Source organism: Pezoporus flaviventris, unplaced genomic scaffold (assembly GCF_033815535.1).
Source record: "Pezoporus flaviventris isolate CSIRO_AGI_PZ_B2104156 unplaced genomic scaffold, CSIRO_AGI_Pfla_v1 ptg000006l, whole genome shotgun sequence".
NCBI lineage: Eukaryota > Metazoa > Chordata > Aves > Psittaciformes > Psittacidae > Pezoporus > Pezoporus flaviventris.
In genome coordinates this window covers 12805715-12821276 of record NW_026892554.1, presented here as the reverse complement: position 1 = coordinate 12821276, position 15562 = coordinate 12805715, and the positions used below count along the sequence as shown (strand labels likewise).

The following is a 15562-nucleotide window of genomic DNA, read 5'->3' as shown; positions in this document are numbered from 1 at the left end:
TGAATACTTTTTCAATTTTGTGGTTTGGGCAGAATGAAGAACTATCTAGAACCCGCACTGTACATGAGACTGCAATGTGATACAGTTTGCTTTGCTGTGATAGTAAATAGACTGTTATTCCTATACATGTAAGCATTCTGTGTATACATCTGCATTTGATATATTTACCAGGTGTATTTTTGCTGTCTCATGAATGAAGGTGACCTTTATATTTCCTTAGATGGAGACTGATCATGTTTCTAATTTTTCAATTGCAAATTCTCTGCATGAGGCAAAAGGAAGAAAGGAGCACAAAACCACAGCCAAGGAGAAGGACCTCGACTCTAGCCAAACTCTGCACTCATGGCAGAGATCTTAGATTGTTACATTTCTAACAGAAACTAATATGAAGTGAATTTGTCAGCAGATGCAAAGGAACTGCAAATGGAAAAGTCAGCATGGGAGGGTTTTAACAAATACATTTTAAGGTGTGGCAGGAAAATCTGAGTGAAAAACTTGCAGAAGTTTATCAGAAAACAAACACCCTAAAGTTAACTTTCACTCTTTGTTGATAGCATACATTTCCCTTCCCAGTATTTGTATAATTGAGTAACTCATTCAAGCCCTGACCCTACAGACCAAGATTAAACCCCAGAAAAAGGTTTAATCTATGTTAAGAATTAAATCCACATTTCTCTATCTGATGTCTGAACCAGCCCTGTTTGCAGTGCAGCTTCAACCCCAACACCAAACCAACAGATTCATCTGCAGCCTGAGCCAGCACAGTACAAAGAAGCAGGTCTCAAAACAATTCAGTCCAGCTTCCTTCCTGACACTTCTGGTACTGGACAAGCAAACCAGGGATGCACACCCTGTTGCCTCTGCACACTTCGAGGCAGAGAGAGAGAGGGGAAAATTGTTGAATAAATGGAGATATTTCTTTCCCATTTCTATCTGAGTGTTTAGCAAAAGCTTTGGGAACTTACAGCTGAATATCCCATTTCATAAGGAGTTTGAGGCATGGAGGCTTCAAGCAGATAATTGCAGCTTTGGAACATCTCTGTGCTCTCTGCACATGACTGTGGAAACAGGTGTGTTCCTGAGCAGCCCAAGCTAACCCTTCAGTCCCTGGTATCAGTCTGAGTTTTCTGCTCTTAAGTCTTCCTACAGACGCCTGAGGTGTTTGACAGGGTTTGGGGTGAAGCTGAAAGTACTGTATTTCCTAGTTGCACTTTTTTTTTCCATAAGAGAATAAGTCTCCGTTGCACATCTGCTTCTGAACAAAGCGATGGCTTATTTTCCTGCCAACACGTCATGAAATTTAAAGACATTTTAATCACAGAAATAGCTTTTGTGCTGATAGTGACTCATCACTTAGTGCTCAGAACCAAGGGCCTCTGTTCAGCTAAAGCACAGTGCCCAGTGAAGGCAATCTGATAAATTAGATTATGGACATACCCCTGATTACAGGGGGCATATTCAAATAATATTATATACTATATACTATATATTAATACATTATACAATTCCAACCAATGGTTAACTTCAGTGTAGAATAAAAACATGAGTATAAATTGAATTGTCAAAACTAATTAAAATAAGAGTGGAAGAACATCAAAATAGTGTCAGAGGCACGCACCCTCTACTCCAGAGTTGGCTCCCTGGAGTGACATGTCTTGGTGCCTGACGAGGGGCAGCCGGCTTCTGCTGCAGGACCTATTGGGCTGGTTCAGTTTGCGGAGGGTATGCAGGAGAAGCAAACCATGCTCTTTAGGGCTGGCTGCCGACATGTGTGGCCAAAGCTGTCCAGCACATCTGCCAGGCTGTCAGTCTGTGCATCCACTTGTAGTGGGTGCACATCAACTGCTTTGAGATGTGCACAGGGCCGGGGCGGCGGCTGTGTTTGGAGTAGCGCAGTGCGTTTTCATGGTTTCCATATAGTGGGGGCACAGGGAGGGGTGAGGCTGAGGCTGCATCACGCCAAAGGCGAGGGAGAATAAACGTGGTCTGGATGCAGGTTACATGGGGCATCACCCACAGGCTTGAGACAGAAAGACACGTAAAGGGGTGCGGGAGAGCAGCGGGCCCAGGGTGACTGCTCGGGTATGGGGGGGAGGGAAGCTGTTGAGGGGGGCTGGCTGCGGCTGGCAGTGCTGCCGCTGCCCGCGGACCCCGCGGCGGTTGTGGGCGGCTGCCGGACTACGAGTCCCAGCGTGCCCGGCAGGACAGGGCCCGCGGTGCGCAGCCGCCGCGCCAGGCACCCACCTGCAGCCGCCGGCGCCGGGCTCGGGGCCGGAGGGGCGCGGAGGCGGCGGGCGGCGCTGCGCTCGGGCGCGGTGGGGCGCGCAGGCAGCTGCCGGCGAGGACCAGCCCCACGGCGGGGTAAGGCGGCGGGACGGGGACTGGACCGGGAGGGCCCTGCGGCATCGCTTGCGGGCCCCGGGCGGCAGGAGGCTCCGCGGGGCTCCGCGCGCTGCGGTGCGGAGCGGGAGGGGCGGCTGCGTGCGGCGGAGCATCCCCTGCGCGGAGCATCCCCTGCGCGGAGCATCCCCTGCGCATGGCGGCTCGGCCCCAGCCCAGCGCGTCCCGGCGGCAGAGCCGCTGGGCATCATCCTCGGTGTGTGAGAAGCGGCGGGGCTCGCACGGGCGGCCGCGGCGCGTCCGGGGCTCCCACGGTGTGCGGAGCGCCCTTCCCTCCTGCCTATTGTTTTTAATAGCGCGTTTTCCTAGGGAAGGCGGCTGTATTTACTTGGATGCGTTCGCATCCTTTATGTCAGGCGTTAAATGACAGAAACCAGATGCAGCAGTTTAATAAAATGCAGGAGGAAGGTATTTTCGTAGATGAAGATGAGCTGTGCCGGTGCTCTCACGCCTTTTGTACGTCAGGAATACAGCAGGATGGATGGCGGGCGGATACGCTCCGCTGCTGTGGAGCAGGTCAGAATAAATGGATCAGTGACAAGTTCAGGCACAGGATGCGGATTTAGTAACATTTAGTAACATTTCCAGTCTCTTGGTGAGCAAAATGTGTCCCCCAAACCTGCACATTGGCATCACATATCACTCATGCTCTATTTTGTTGTCTGATTACAAAACTGCCAGGGTGGCCCTCTGCTAATTGAAGGGGGTTTGCTTCGATGGAAGCTTTGGGGGAATTTCTTTTACCAGAGTAAAAACTCCACAGTTGATCAATGAGAAACACATAGGGAAATCTGAGGACTATAACACTGAAAAATAAATAAGACCTGGTTATATTCATGTGACCCTCCTGCACTTAGGAGTAACATAACGTAAAACCCCCCATTGTAACATCATTACTGATGAAACAAGTCCAGAAATGTATCAGTATCAAACAGCAATTTTAAGATAATTTGAAGAGGTGATAATATTTTTATACCATGAATAATACACTCTGTAGATCTATGCTTTTGAAAACGTTTAGTAGAGGAAGTCTTCAGTAAGTTCTTGAGTTGTGTATTTGTACACATATGTGTAGTAAATCAGTGCAGTCTTTCAATTTCTTATCATATGGAAGCTTTTCCTTAACTGATTATTCCCATAAATTGTCCTTGAACTTCTTCTGTTCTGCCCTCCAATTCTGGATGTAGGAGCACATAATGGGAAAGAAACTCCCGGGACCAATTGGCCTAATACTGCAGGCATCGTGTCCTCAAGTGCCTTGCAAGGGATACAGTTATTAGGAAAATAAACTCGAACCCGGGGCTGTATGGAGGTATCTTGCTGAAGTATATTAATATTACAATCTTTTCCATGTTATTCTGCACCCATTTGCTATCTAACAGACTGTCTTTTCTGTGGTGCTGTGTGCTGTGCAGCTCTTAACTGTATAACTTACATTCCACTAGATATATTTATCACTGTGTAAAAAGTGAAGAAAGTTACATGAATCATTTAGTGACTTTGCCAACCCGAGTTCCATATCCATCATTTCTCCCATCCACCTAGCTTGGGTGGATTTGTCTGAACTTAGCCAGTAGCCTCTGTCATCTTGACAATCTAAGTAATTTTGTTCAGAATGGCATGCTTTGCTCTCTTGCTGCATAACTTTTCTTCCTTTCCCAATTTATTATTGTTTCCAGTAGTTTACAACTTCTGACCAGCAATGTTTATGCATTTCTGCTGTTTTTAGTCTGCTGTAGGGTTTTTTTTGTAACATTCCTAAGTTATTGAATCTCATAGTTTGGTTCTTCTTGTGAATGAGTATTCCTTTAACAGTCTGTGGTAGCTGAGCAGGAATTGGCGTTGAGGGGCATGGAGCAGCGTCCTGTAACCACATGTATTTGCATATGGTAGGTTAACACTGGGGTGAATGCATTATGTTCTGTTAACTGGCCATTAACAGAATTAACAACTGCAGTTAAGTAGCAATTAGCAGTTAGCAGCAGTCGCTGTGTTTAACAGTGAAACTTGGTCATCACTACTTGGTGCCACAGAAATCTGTAAATTTATTTTTTATATCCTTCTTTACTGGGGCTACTTCAAGGAGCAGCTGAAGGCCCAGCTGCTGGTCTAAAGCAGGGAAATCTGAGAACAGCAGTGACAAAAAGGTAGCACTCTGTGTGCTGCCTCTTGGCAGCAAAGGTGGAGCACTCTTTTGTTAATGTTACCCAGTGTCCTTTTTCCTATTGATGTTTCCAATGAAAAACAAATCTAGGGTTGTCTTTTCCAGGGCTGGTCTGATCTATTTCTCTATGAAAATAGAAAGTCTGTTTCCAGGGACATTTCCTTCTATTTATTGTTCCAGCTATGAGGATGGACACATCACAGATAGTTTCTGGCCCTGGTTTACAGCTGAAATGCAAAAAATATAGGTAGTTATGATGTCTCCGTACATCATAAGGAGAAAAAAAAGCTTACAAAAGGTGCAAAAATAGGGTGTTTTTTTAGAAGTTACCCTACAGTGATCGTTATCAAGGATCATAGTTCCGCAATCAGTAGCATATTCTCTTAGCCTTTGGAGCTCTTTCTGCTATGTTTTCACTTGGCATATATAATTCATTTAAAAGATGTGCTTAAATGAACAAGATTGTCCATGGAAAAAGGGACCCATGGCCAAAGGAAAAGTGGTCCAACACTTGATACTTGGAAGATGATTCAATTCCTTGTCATGCCACAGACTTTTTGTTTGATCTCAAACGAAGCATTTCCTCTGACAGGACAGTGAAGTGGGGAGGCTCTAGTGTGGCTAATAGTGTGTAAGGCACCACAACAATTGGTTCCATTCTGTACACAACACAAAATCTGGGAAACTGAACAGATTTACAATATGGTGAAGACACTGTATTGTAAATGTCACAGCTAATACTGTAATGTGCATGATGTCGGAACTGATTTATCCATGTTCATCTGGGGACCACAGACCCATGGCCTGCTGTATCACAAGACTGGGAGCATGCATGCTCTGGGGTGGTGTTCACTTGAAGAGGTGCAACCTCTTGTCCAAGGTCAGTCAGCACCTGCCTACTGCAGAACCAAACCTGCACAGTCTGGTGGTTATTAAAAGAGGTTAAAATATCACTGGTGACCCACAGAAAATGATGGGGCTATTTTCTTCCACTGGTACAGCTCAGCACTGGGTGTTTCTGTTCATGTCAGAGCTGAATCTTACAGATGACGAACTGTGGGTGGATCTGCCATTTCATAGCCCATTTTCTGTATAAAAAGACTGCTCTCGAGGATTTTCAACCCAGCACTTCACACCAGCCTCAGTTTCAGACAGTAGCTATGTTATGTTTTTATTTTAGAAAAGCTAATTAACCTTGCATAGATTTTCAAAGAATCACTGAAGTTCTAAAGATGGAGGAAACCTCCCTTCCAGTTCCACAAGGTTACCAGTTGCAATGAGCAGCGACAGAAGATGGTTGCTTCATTGGTTTAGAACTAAACTTTACCCCTCTAAAAGCAAGGGGGAGTCTCTCCCTGCAGGAAACACAACAGATGGGCAGATCTTTTTAGTCTTTTCCATTTCCCATACTTGGATGCCTCACTGGAGTGTCAGAATGCCATACAGAATACCACTAACATCTGTAACACTTAGGTTTGTTCTGTTATCCTCTTAATGCAGATAGAAACTGAGGGATTTAAAGGTAGCTTTCTTTAAGTAAGACTGGCTTAAATGATCATATGGTCACTGTATAATTAGTCATAATTTTTGTATGGAAACAATTCTAGTGATTATGATTTACACATATGATGATACCCAGAAGCAGGTTCTAATTCATCAGGCATTGTGAAGAGATCTACTTCCTTCCCGGGACTTAGTTTTATGTTTTGAATGAATATGCATAATACCCCAACGTTATCTTAGAAACAATTAGAAATTAGTTATTATATAACTTCATTCTGCATCAGTGGAAGAAGCATTAATGTTTCATCTTTAATCACCAGTGAAGAATCTTTCATGTTATCTGAATCAAAGGGCACTCATCCCTTTATATCTGCTATAATAGCAGTACATTCATATGGATAATTGTGCAATACACATGACAGTTATTTCCTTATAAAGGGCACCACTGAACTCCCATTAAAGTGAATTGATGTTTTGCATTTTAATTGCATAGGAGTCGTCAGTCCCTCAGTAAAGTAGCCAACTGTCATGTAAACTGCAGAGTGGTGTGAGCATTACCAAGGTTCAGAAGGGCTCATCAAATTAGGAAGTGAAGTTTCTGATCACTGATGATTGTCCTAAAAGTTCAGGCCTAGTCTAGTGTTAGGACAACATATTTGTTTATTGAACAGTGTCTGTATGGGCCTGTTGCTAGGAACAGAACATGAAATCATCCTACATTAGCCCTGGAGAAAAACAGCGTTTTAAATATACATTTTTTTTAGAGGGATTCTTTGCTACAGTATGACAAAAGATGGCAAACGGGGCTTGGGAATAGAAGAGGTTTGGCCACATCGTTACTTGCCCACTGCCAGCCCCAAGCTCAGTGCCATGTGCACCTGAGTGTGCTCTCCCCAGACACCCTCTCAAAGGACCCAGTTCTACAAATCCTTAAACAGGTTATTCGCCTTGATCCACCAAGTGACTGTGCTGTGTTCTGGATGGAAAGGGCTAGAAGAGGTGACCAAACCTGAGCAGTTCAGTGCTCCTTATGAATGAGTTCTTCAGGAGTTTTTTTTTGGGAAACAGGCAAAAAAGTTGATAGATTCTAGAAGACAAAATGCTTTTCTACACACCTCTTCCATTTTGTACCTACATGAGTTTCTTTCATGTGGTTACTGTCTCTAGCCACAGCAGGACCTGTAGCTAATACCATTTTCATCATACACAAAAAAAATCAGTTTCACAATGCTTCACTGTACATTCCTATCATACTTTTGTGCTGTACTAGCCCCAGTACATTCTCTCTAGCTTTTCTGAGATTTATGAACTTCCTAGTTTAAAACGGAGGGAAATTTTGAACCACAAAACATGATCTCTAGGTATACATCTCCCATGTGTTCAGAGTCAGAAAGAACATATGGGTCTTGTTTTTTAAGTATAAAAACAAAAAAGAAACCTTATTTATATATCACATAATGAGGTATTTCCCTCTTTTTATTAAGCTTGAGCTTTCAACACCCCAGCCTTATTTTTCATAGCAGTTCCTGGACAGCAGAGAGGTCTCCTGGCTGGCACTGGATTAACTGTATTGGTGGGAGCACTCCATTACCTGGATAGTGTGGGACAACCACCCTCCTTCATACTGAGCATCTGCTTGTGTTGCACAAACACTGCTCTTAATCATAATGGCCCCAATCCTATTTATTTGGTCCAGTATCAAGTTAACTTGGGATTTATTCCACCTGTTTCTTGTTTTCATGTTTATCTAGTCGAGAATATTGAAAGAAAGGGAAGAATTTTTCCATATAGATCAGTTTCACAGCTGTTTTTCAAAACACAAATATCCACCATTGTGGATACAGAGATAGTTTGAAATAGATTGTGTATCAGGATTTCCTTTCTGAACATCAGTTGCTGTGATTTGGAAAAGTGAGGACAACTCAAATCTGATCATGAAAAAAGATCTTTTTTTTCTATAAAGATGCAAAGAACTCTCATGGATTATTTTCCATTCAGCACATGTCATTTTACATCATAAACGCACATTCCCATGCAGCTTCATTCTTAGCTTGTACACATTGTTGAAAGCTAGAAATCCGTATCATCTGTATCACAGGATTCTCATTGCTACAGGACCCTAGAGACATTATGTTTTCTGAGGTATATAGCCTGTGTTTTAGACAGTGTGAGTGACCTGATGTACCTTTGTAGCTGCTGGTCTGTAGAAGGTTCTACAGTTCAGGTTGTTCCAACACTTCTGAAGCAATCCAAGCAAATGCAAGTGGGACCTCTTTGACGTATAACATTAATTCAGAGGACTGATTTCCTCTCAGGAAGAAGTATCTGTATCAGCAGTAGAAAATTCCAACAGTATTATGGTATCAGCAGAAACTACAGCCTAGCTACTCTAGAAAACCCTATCAGTAGTGTATAAGGATTATAACCAAAAAGTACTTATGGAACGCAGAAAAGTATACAAGAGTTACATCACAGCAGGTGTTGACTACATAAATACTGATTTTATGCAGGCTAATTAATGACACCCTTTTTGTCTTTGAAAACATATTTAACTCCTGATGTTGACAGGCATGGTGAAAAAGCTGTCCAGAATAAAACAGGAGTATGTATTTCTTTCTTTAGAAGGAATCAAAGGTAAAAATATAGCAATGGATTCTTTGAAGCTCACTGGGAAATATCTGTGCTCCACAAAGATTAAAAAGTATCACCTGGTTACGGTACCTGCACTATATAGCAGCATAGATCTCACCTGCTGGGCATCCAACAGCATGCTTTGCTGTTCGGCAGTGGGTGTTGGAGCCCATAGTAAACTGTGATGCTCCTAAACTAAATGGAAAAAGCCAAATGGGGTTTGTATTTCTTCATTCCTTACTCTCATTGTTCACTTTTCCCAGTGAGTTTGAAGTGGATCTCCATAGTCATACCCATGGTCCCTCATTCTGCTTCCCTCAGTGTTCCTAATGCAGTGTAGCATATTGTCTCTGTGATTACATTGAATACGTTTCTACTGTTTGACACTGATCTGCTTTTGTACGCTCAAAATTACACTAGCTATGAGCTGTTGGTTAGTTGGGATTGCTTTTTAACAGATGAAAGTTTTCAGACAGTAACCATAACAAAGAAAACCAAGTGGATATAATCTGTAAAAAGTAAACAGTATGCGCACACTCAGAAAAGTCAAACCACAATCAGAAGCAGCACAGACAGCATATGGCCTTGTTTATGTATACAAAATTAACAGTATGAAATCCAATTAGGAAGGTGGAGATTATAATCATCACATTAGACAGCAATTTCCAAAGTATGGGAACTCAAGGCTTAAGCATTTCCTTCCTAGACTGAATGATGCTGAATTGTCACATTTATCTCATTCCCTTGGCTTCCCATAATGTGACTGTGGTGAAAGGTCAGTAGAGAGCATAAAGCTAGGCCATGAACAACAGGCACTTCACTAGAGCTTTCAGTAACCTCTGCAGCAGAGTGCAAGCTCCACGTAAGCCTTACTACTTACAGGGATTGTGGACAAAGAAATTCCCTAAGCAGTGTCTTCTGCTTTTTTCAGTAACAGGAGAGTAGGATTCAGTTGTGAAAGGGAAAATATCAAGGGAATTTCTGCTGCAAATGCATATGTGCAAGAAAAGCATGGTTTCAAGCTCTTCCATGCACTGCTGGTCTAACAAGGGCTATCCAACATAGTGCTTCATGCCATAATAGAAGTTAGACTGATACATCCTCAATACCTGGGTTTATATTTCTCCTTGGGTGTCCCTGCTGCACATGGTCAAATACCTTCTCTTCCTAATAATTAAAAGGAAACAGTTATGATACTGAAACTGTCACCTGTTGAAAAGTGTCCTCTGGCACATTTCCCTCTGTGGCTAAGCACAGAGGCAGTTCATGAAGAAACTAGAAATGTCTGGTGCACACCGCTCATGTTCTGCAGTAATTACCTATTAGCACCTGGATTCAACTTTGCAAACCTTTCCACAGAAGCCATTACACACATGGTTTTGCTATTCCTAGTAAAACAACTCTTAGCTGTGCTCCTGGATGTGAATCGGTCAGTGCCATACAGCCAAGGGAAAGGTACTGGCACCAGGCATCCTGCACAATAGAAGTGCTGAACCTCAGCCAGGGAAACCTTGGTGTACTCTTACTAGTTACTTTCCCAATACTATTTAATTAACCTAACCTTGTGATTACATTTCCTTCTTTTCCAGGGATGAGATTAAACTCTAATAAAATAACCATTTAAACTATGAAAGAGTTTTAAAAAGCTCTAATCCCCTCAAAGAAAGTTCCCAGCCCATTTAATGACTGCTGGCTGAAATGTTACACTTTTAATGAGTTTATGCAAAGAAACATAGAGAAGGCACCTGGTGCCTTAGTACAGCAATGTATTGCAGCTGAATTTGTTTTTACAGTTTAAACAAATATACTTATCTCTTTTAAATAAAATGCTTTCATTATTTAACAGGTAGTTTTGATAACAAATTCTATCAATTAAACATATGTAGAACTAGTGTTCTCTTTAAGCACTATGTACGGAAAACCATTAGTTCTTCTGGACTTTTTTGTTGCCAAAATCTCTCTCAAACATATCACATATGATAGAACCTTATAATATAATAAAACATAATATAAGAAATTTTCATAGTGGCTGTAACTTTGTGAAACATCAGATGCTGGCTAACTTCCTAAAATGTACTCACAATTTAAAGAACAGTTGAACTCTACCATGACATTGGGAATGGCTTGACAGTGATAGCATGCTATGAAAACAGGCAAATAGGGCGGCAAAAAGGTAGAAAATGAGAGTGTATAGGGGAAATAATGCTTTTTCTTGGAATAGGATGCTCAAGTGTTTCAAGTCAAGGCTTATCATGCCTTGCAGTATTCGTAGAATTCCAGGTCTTTCAAGTCTGTAATTCTACTGATTATTCTCTTCCTTTTCTACAGGTTGCTGATTTCTAGTCTTTTTGATAGGTAGCAAAAATAGGTGTGTTTTAATATTTAGTATTTTAATAGTGAAACCCTACGTAAATGCAACATCTTCATTTGGATTTGGAATAGAAGAAAAGTAAATATCTGGCTTCCAGCGCATACAAAGAACAACAGGACCCACATGGATGTTTTTTTACTTTATGAGCATTAAGGACCTGGCCAAAGGAAATCAGAGTCTGGGTTTAGACATAAGGCAGCTGTAGGTGCCAGTTGGCTGTTTCCCATATCAACCATAGCTTTGAAATTTGTGAATGCAGAAACTCAGCTGTAAAAGTGCACAGCTGGCTATGCAATTCAGAGAGCTCTGGTCCTGGAGTGGGAAACAGGGCAGACTTGGGAGGGCCTGGAGCCCAGCAAAAGTCCCCCCAAATGCTGTTCCTGATCACAGATTAATTCTCTTTCACTCCCTCCATTTACAGGCAGGTTCTGGCTCTAGAATTGGTTCTGGACAGGAAAAAAAAAGGGGGACTAAAGACAGAGTTCTTCATAATGACAAGTGATATCATAGTGACTGTTGTGGCCATGCGAATGTCACTTTCTTCTTACTGATCACTTGAGATCATCTAACAAGGAACCACGTTCATGTTTTCAAACTTAAAGATTTTGTGAAATACTAAATCCATGTTTTTCCATGACCATGTTTTGCATGCCTGCAGGTGCCCCATGGAGCAGACTAATCTACAGATGATTTTTTTAAGTATATCCTTGATGATGAGTACTATCACATGTTGTAGACAAATTTTGAAATAAGACTACCAAGCAGCATACTTTACAGCTGCTTAGGTAACCAGTATGTACAAAAAAAGCCAGCCAAGACAATGTAGGCCTGCTTTTAGCCATCAGCAAAGCTGGGATAAGATAGAATACCACAAGGCATATCGTTTTGTATCTTGTTTGTCAGCATTGGACTGTTCTCTGTCAATCTACAAGCAGATTCTGCTGTTTCTAAGCAAATTAAATAAAACAGATTTATCTCTATGGAAAAGGATGAGTTCCTAATGTTTTTTCTTATCTGTTTCAAAGCTTCTCTTTGCTGCTGAACCCAAAGTTCCCAAATGTACCGTACCCCTCCCTGCTGTTTCTTGGCTATTGCTACACAGGCAGCCCCAGCACTTCCCACACTCCCTCCACTGAGCCAGGACATCTTGTTGCTTTGTTTTCATTAATCAAGTGTAAATGTGACTGTCAGCATGTGGGCTTTTTAGGACTCTATCAGCTAAATGGAGATACTCAATGCTTTATTGTTAACAGTGAGTGAAGCCGCAAGAAGCTCTGTACTCCTGGATGGTTGAAATCTTGGCAAGCAGCATCAGTCGAGCAGTGCAGCAGAAGCCATGTCTCTGCCCTTCCGAAAAGAGTTGGAGAAATACAAGAATATCAATGAAGATGAAATACTCAGCAAACTCTCAGAGGATGAACTGAAACAGCTAGAGCATGTTCTCGATGACCTTGATCCTGAGGTTAGTGATGGTGGCCAGGGGATTCATAGTTCAAAATTTGCCTTTTATAAATGCTACATACTACAGCATTTTATATTTGTATTCTGTTACACTAGAGGCAGTGGATCCTTAAGTAGGAGCAGCTCAGCTAGGGACATTTCGGGTTTATTCCTGCTGTGATGTGCTACTTGCTTTTGTACAAGTCACTGTGCCCTTTCTCTATCCCTTGTCTATTTAGACATGAGCTTGTCTGCAATCTAAATCTTTAATCATGTTTGTACACTGCAGCATGATGAAAAGCTTTTTATGGCTGCTATTTGTGAGCACAGCAATAAACAAACTAACATAACGTGTGTTTGTGCAGATCAGATCTTTTGAACTTCTGAGATCTGTCGATGGGGTCATTTAGCACAGATAGTTCTAGCTGAAGGGAATATATTTAGGCATGATTAAGAAAAGTAAGGCTTAGCTACACAACTGTCATTTTCTACAGAGCAAGGATAATATGGATATTTGAAGACACTCTCACAAAGAATTTAAAGATTTCCGGCCTAGGAGCTACTTGGTCCCACAGTAATGAGGTTACAGTCACAAGCGTGCTGGATGGGAATTCTGACTACCTACCCCAAAACCAAACTGTAGGAGTTTGAAAAGGAGTTCACTCTGGAAACAAAATACATTTGAAGAAACACAATTGAATTATAACTCCTAATTCTATAGTACAAATTTACCTGGAAATTAAGGGTTGGCTTTACTGTTCTCTCCCCCCATGGTGTCACTTCCCTCACTATCAACACTTCTACAGTGCATTTTCTGGTATTTTCAAGTAACTGGCATCTCAAATGGAGACACAGAACATTAAACCAACCAGCCAACCAAACAACACAGGCCATGGTGCATTTATAGTTGGGCTACATATGTGCAGTAAATGTGTAGCGCCCTGGGCGCATTTGTGCATGCATAGGTAAAGTGTCTAGTGACTTGAGTTCACTGGGTGCACTCAGAATCCACCAGGTATTTGCCATCGATCAGATTTACTGGCCAACAGCAAAGTGTTTCTGCAGTACTCCGGGGCATCTTCAACATGTTGGCTTTACTGCACATGTACTGCAACATCCACATACCTGTACTCCTTTCTGGGATTCCCTGGACTGAAATGTGGGAGCCTTACACATCTTCCTGTATTAAGGGGTGCAGATGCAATCACAGGGTCATACAGTTGCATGTTTAAAGAAGGGCTTCATCTCTTTACTTCCTGCATACTTTAAATAAAGTCCACATCATTCACCAGTTACTTTCTGTGTATGCCATTCATTTCTGAAGCCCAAGAGACATCTGCATTAGCATGAAAGGAATTTTTTAAAAGATGAAAAAAGAGAGGAAAAAAAATGGAAAAGAGTGAATGGAGAGAAGGAAATGTACAGAAAATTTATCCTGGTCTGTTTACCTGGATTTCAAACTCTGTGGTTATGTGTAACACAAAGGGCTCTGATCTTGCTTAGGTCTTTGCTGCTGTGATTGTAAATGGGGTTAATAAAAATACTAAAAGGTGGTACAATCAAGAAGCCTGAAAGATACACTGGGTTTAATGGTTACATTTAGGTAATGTGTGTTACTGCTGTCACCAAAGAGCATTATGTGAAGTAACATGCAAAGAATGATTTCACTTAAAACCCAGCACCCCTGAAATGAAATTTGGAACACTGTATGAGATTGCCTCCTCTCCTTTACATGCCTCCCTCTCTTTCACAGAATGCCTTGCTTCCAGCGGGATTTCGGCAAAAGGACCAGACCACAAAACCTGCCACGGGCCCTTTCGACAGAGAGCGCCTGCTCTCCTACCTGGAGAAGCAAGCGCTGGAGCACAAAGACAGAGAAGACTTTGTACCATTTACAGGGGAAAAAAAAGGTACAGTCTGTCTTCTGTGGGTGCTGAGTAATGGACTGCCTGGTACAGGCATCTGCTGTGCCTGGCCTTTATGTGGAATATGCTGGGACAAGAGAGTTGGAGGCTGTTACTGTGTGGGGTGAAGCTCAGGAGTCGGATCTAGAGCTGTTGAGGCGGGAGATGAAGTGGTGATTTAATCTGCCGTGTAGTGGTCTGCCTTGCTACACTGGAGTTACAATGGCAAGTTTAACCAGGGAATGGGAACACACAAATGTCCATCCAGCAAAGGGCTCCAAGAGCAGCTCCCGGATCAGTAAATATCTCTGTTTGCAGTCAAGCATGGACAAAGGTGGCCTCGCTAACCTGACTTGGACTGTTCCCATGTCCAGCATTAGGCCCATGCAAGGGTACTGTAGTGAGGGAGTGTTTAGGAGGAAACATATAAATGCCTTTCTGAGTAAGTATTGCCTACAGTTGCTGTAAGTAATACCTCAGGGAACACACTTACAGAAAATGAGTATTTTTCCACTTGTTTACTAGCACATCTGGCAATGCTGTTTAATGCAGACAGTTTCTCTGCTTCCCGTTGTCCTACAGCTACAGGAAAAAAAGGAAAAACAGGAAAACCTAACTCTAATCATGCAAACATTGGTAGGATAACCTTAGGGTTACAGGAACAATCATATTTTTAAGTAAACAGTGTTCCTTTAGCACCATTATCTCTACTTCAGGCCACTCCTTTATTCAATAAGGAACTTACTATGTCTGGGTCCATTTCTGGCCATCTGATGAATTTGCCATTATTTTGATGAGATCCTCTTAGGGAAAAGGACAGATTTCAAGAAAGTCAAAGGCACAATTTTTTACTTTATGTATCATCACCAAAGATAGAAAATGTTATTTGCAGGCCAAGAGTTGTTACTATCATTACATTGTGTTATCAGTCTTGGAAACAATGGTTTTAGACAAATGTGACATTTTTCAGCTAGATCTGATTTACATGTAGTTTTATCATGCAGCATGTTCTTTAACCTCCTTCTGCCTCCATTGTAACTTGTGCTTTAGTGCTATTCACAGGGTTGATTCTGAGCCCACTGAAATGGGGCTGTGACACTGCAGTGATCCTGCCGGTAGCAGGACTGAGCAAGCACATACTGTACAGAA

General features: G+C 42.1%; 1 protein-coding gene across 1 annotated transcript in view; it reads left to right on the top strand.

Moving 5' to 3' along the window:
* The first annotated feature begins 2245 nt into the window (after positions 1-2245).
* Positions 2246-15562, top strand: part of LOC133265978 (tropomodulin-2) — a 34179-nt gene continuing 20862 nt past the window's right edge. The window contains exons 1-3 of the mRNA XM_061446961.1: positions 2246-2361; positions 12323-12531; positions 14263-14419. Of these exons, the coding sequence (XP_061302945.1) occupies positions 12406-12531; positions 14263-14419 (283 nt within the window). The 5' untranslated portion in view covers positions 2246-2361; positions 12323-12405. The remainder of the gene's footprint in view (positions 2362-12322; positions 12532-14262; positions 14420-15562) is intronic.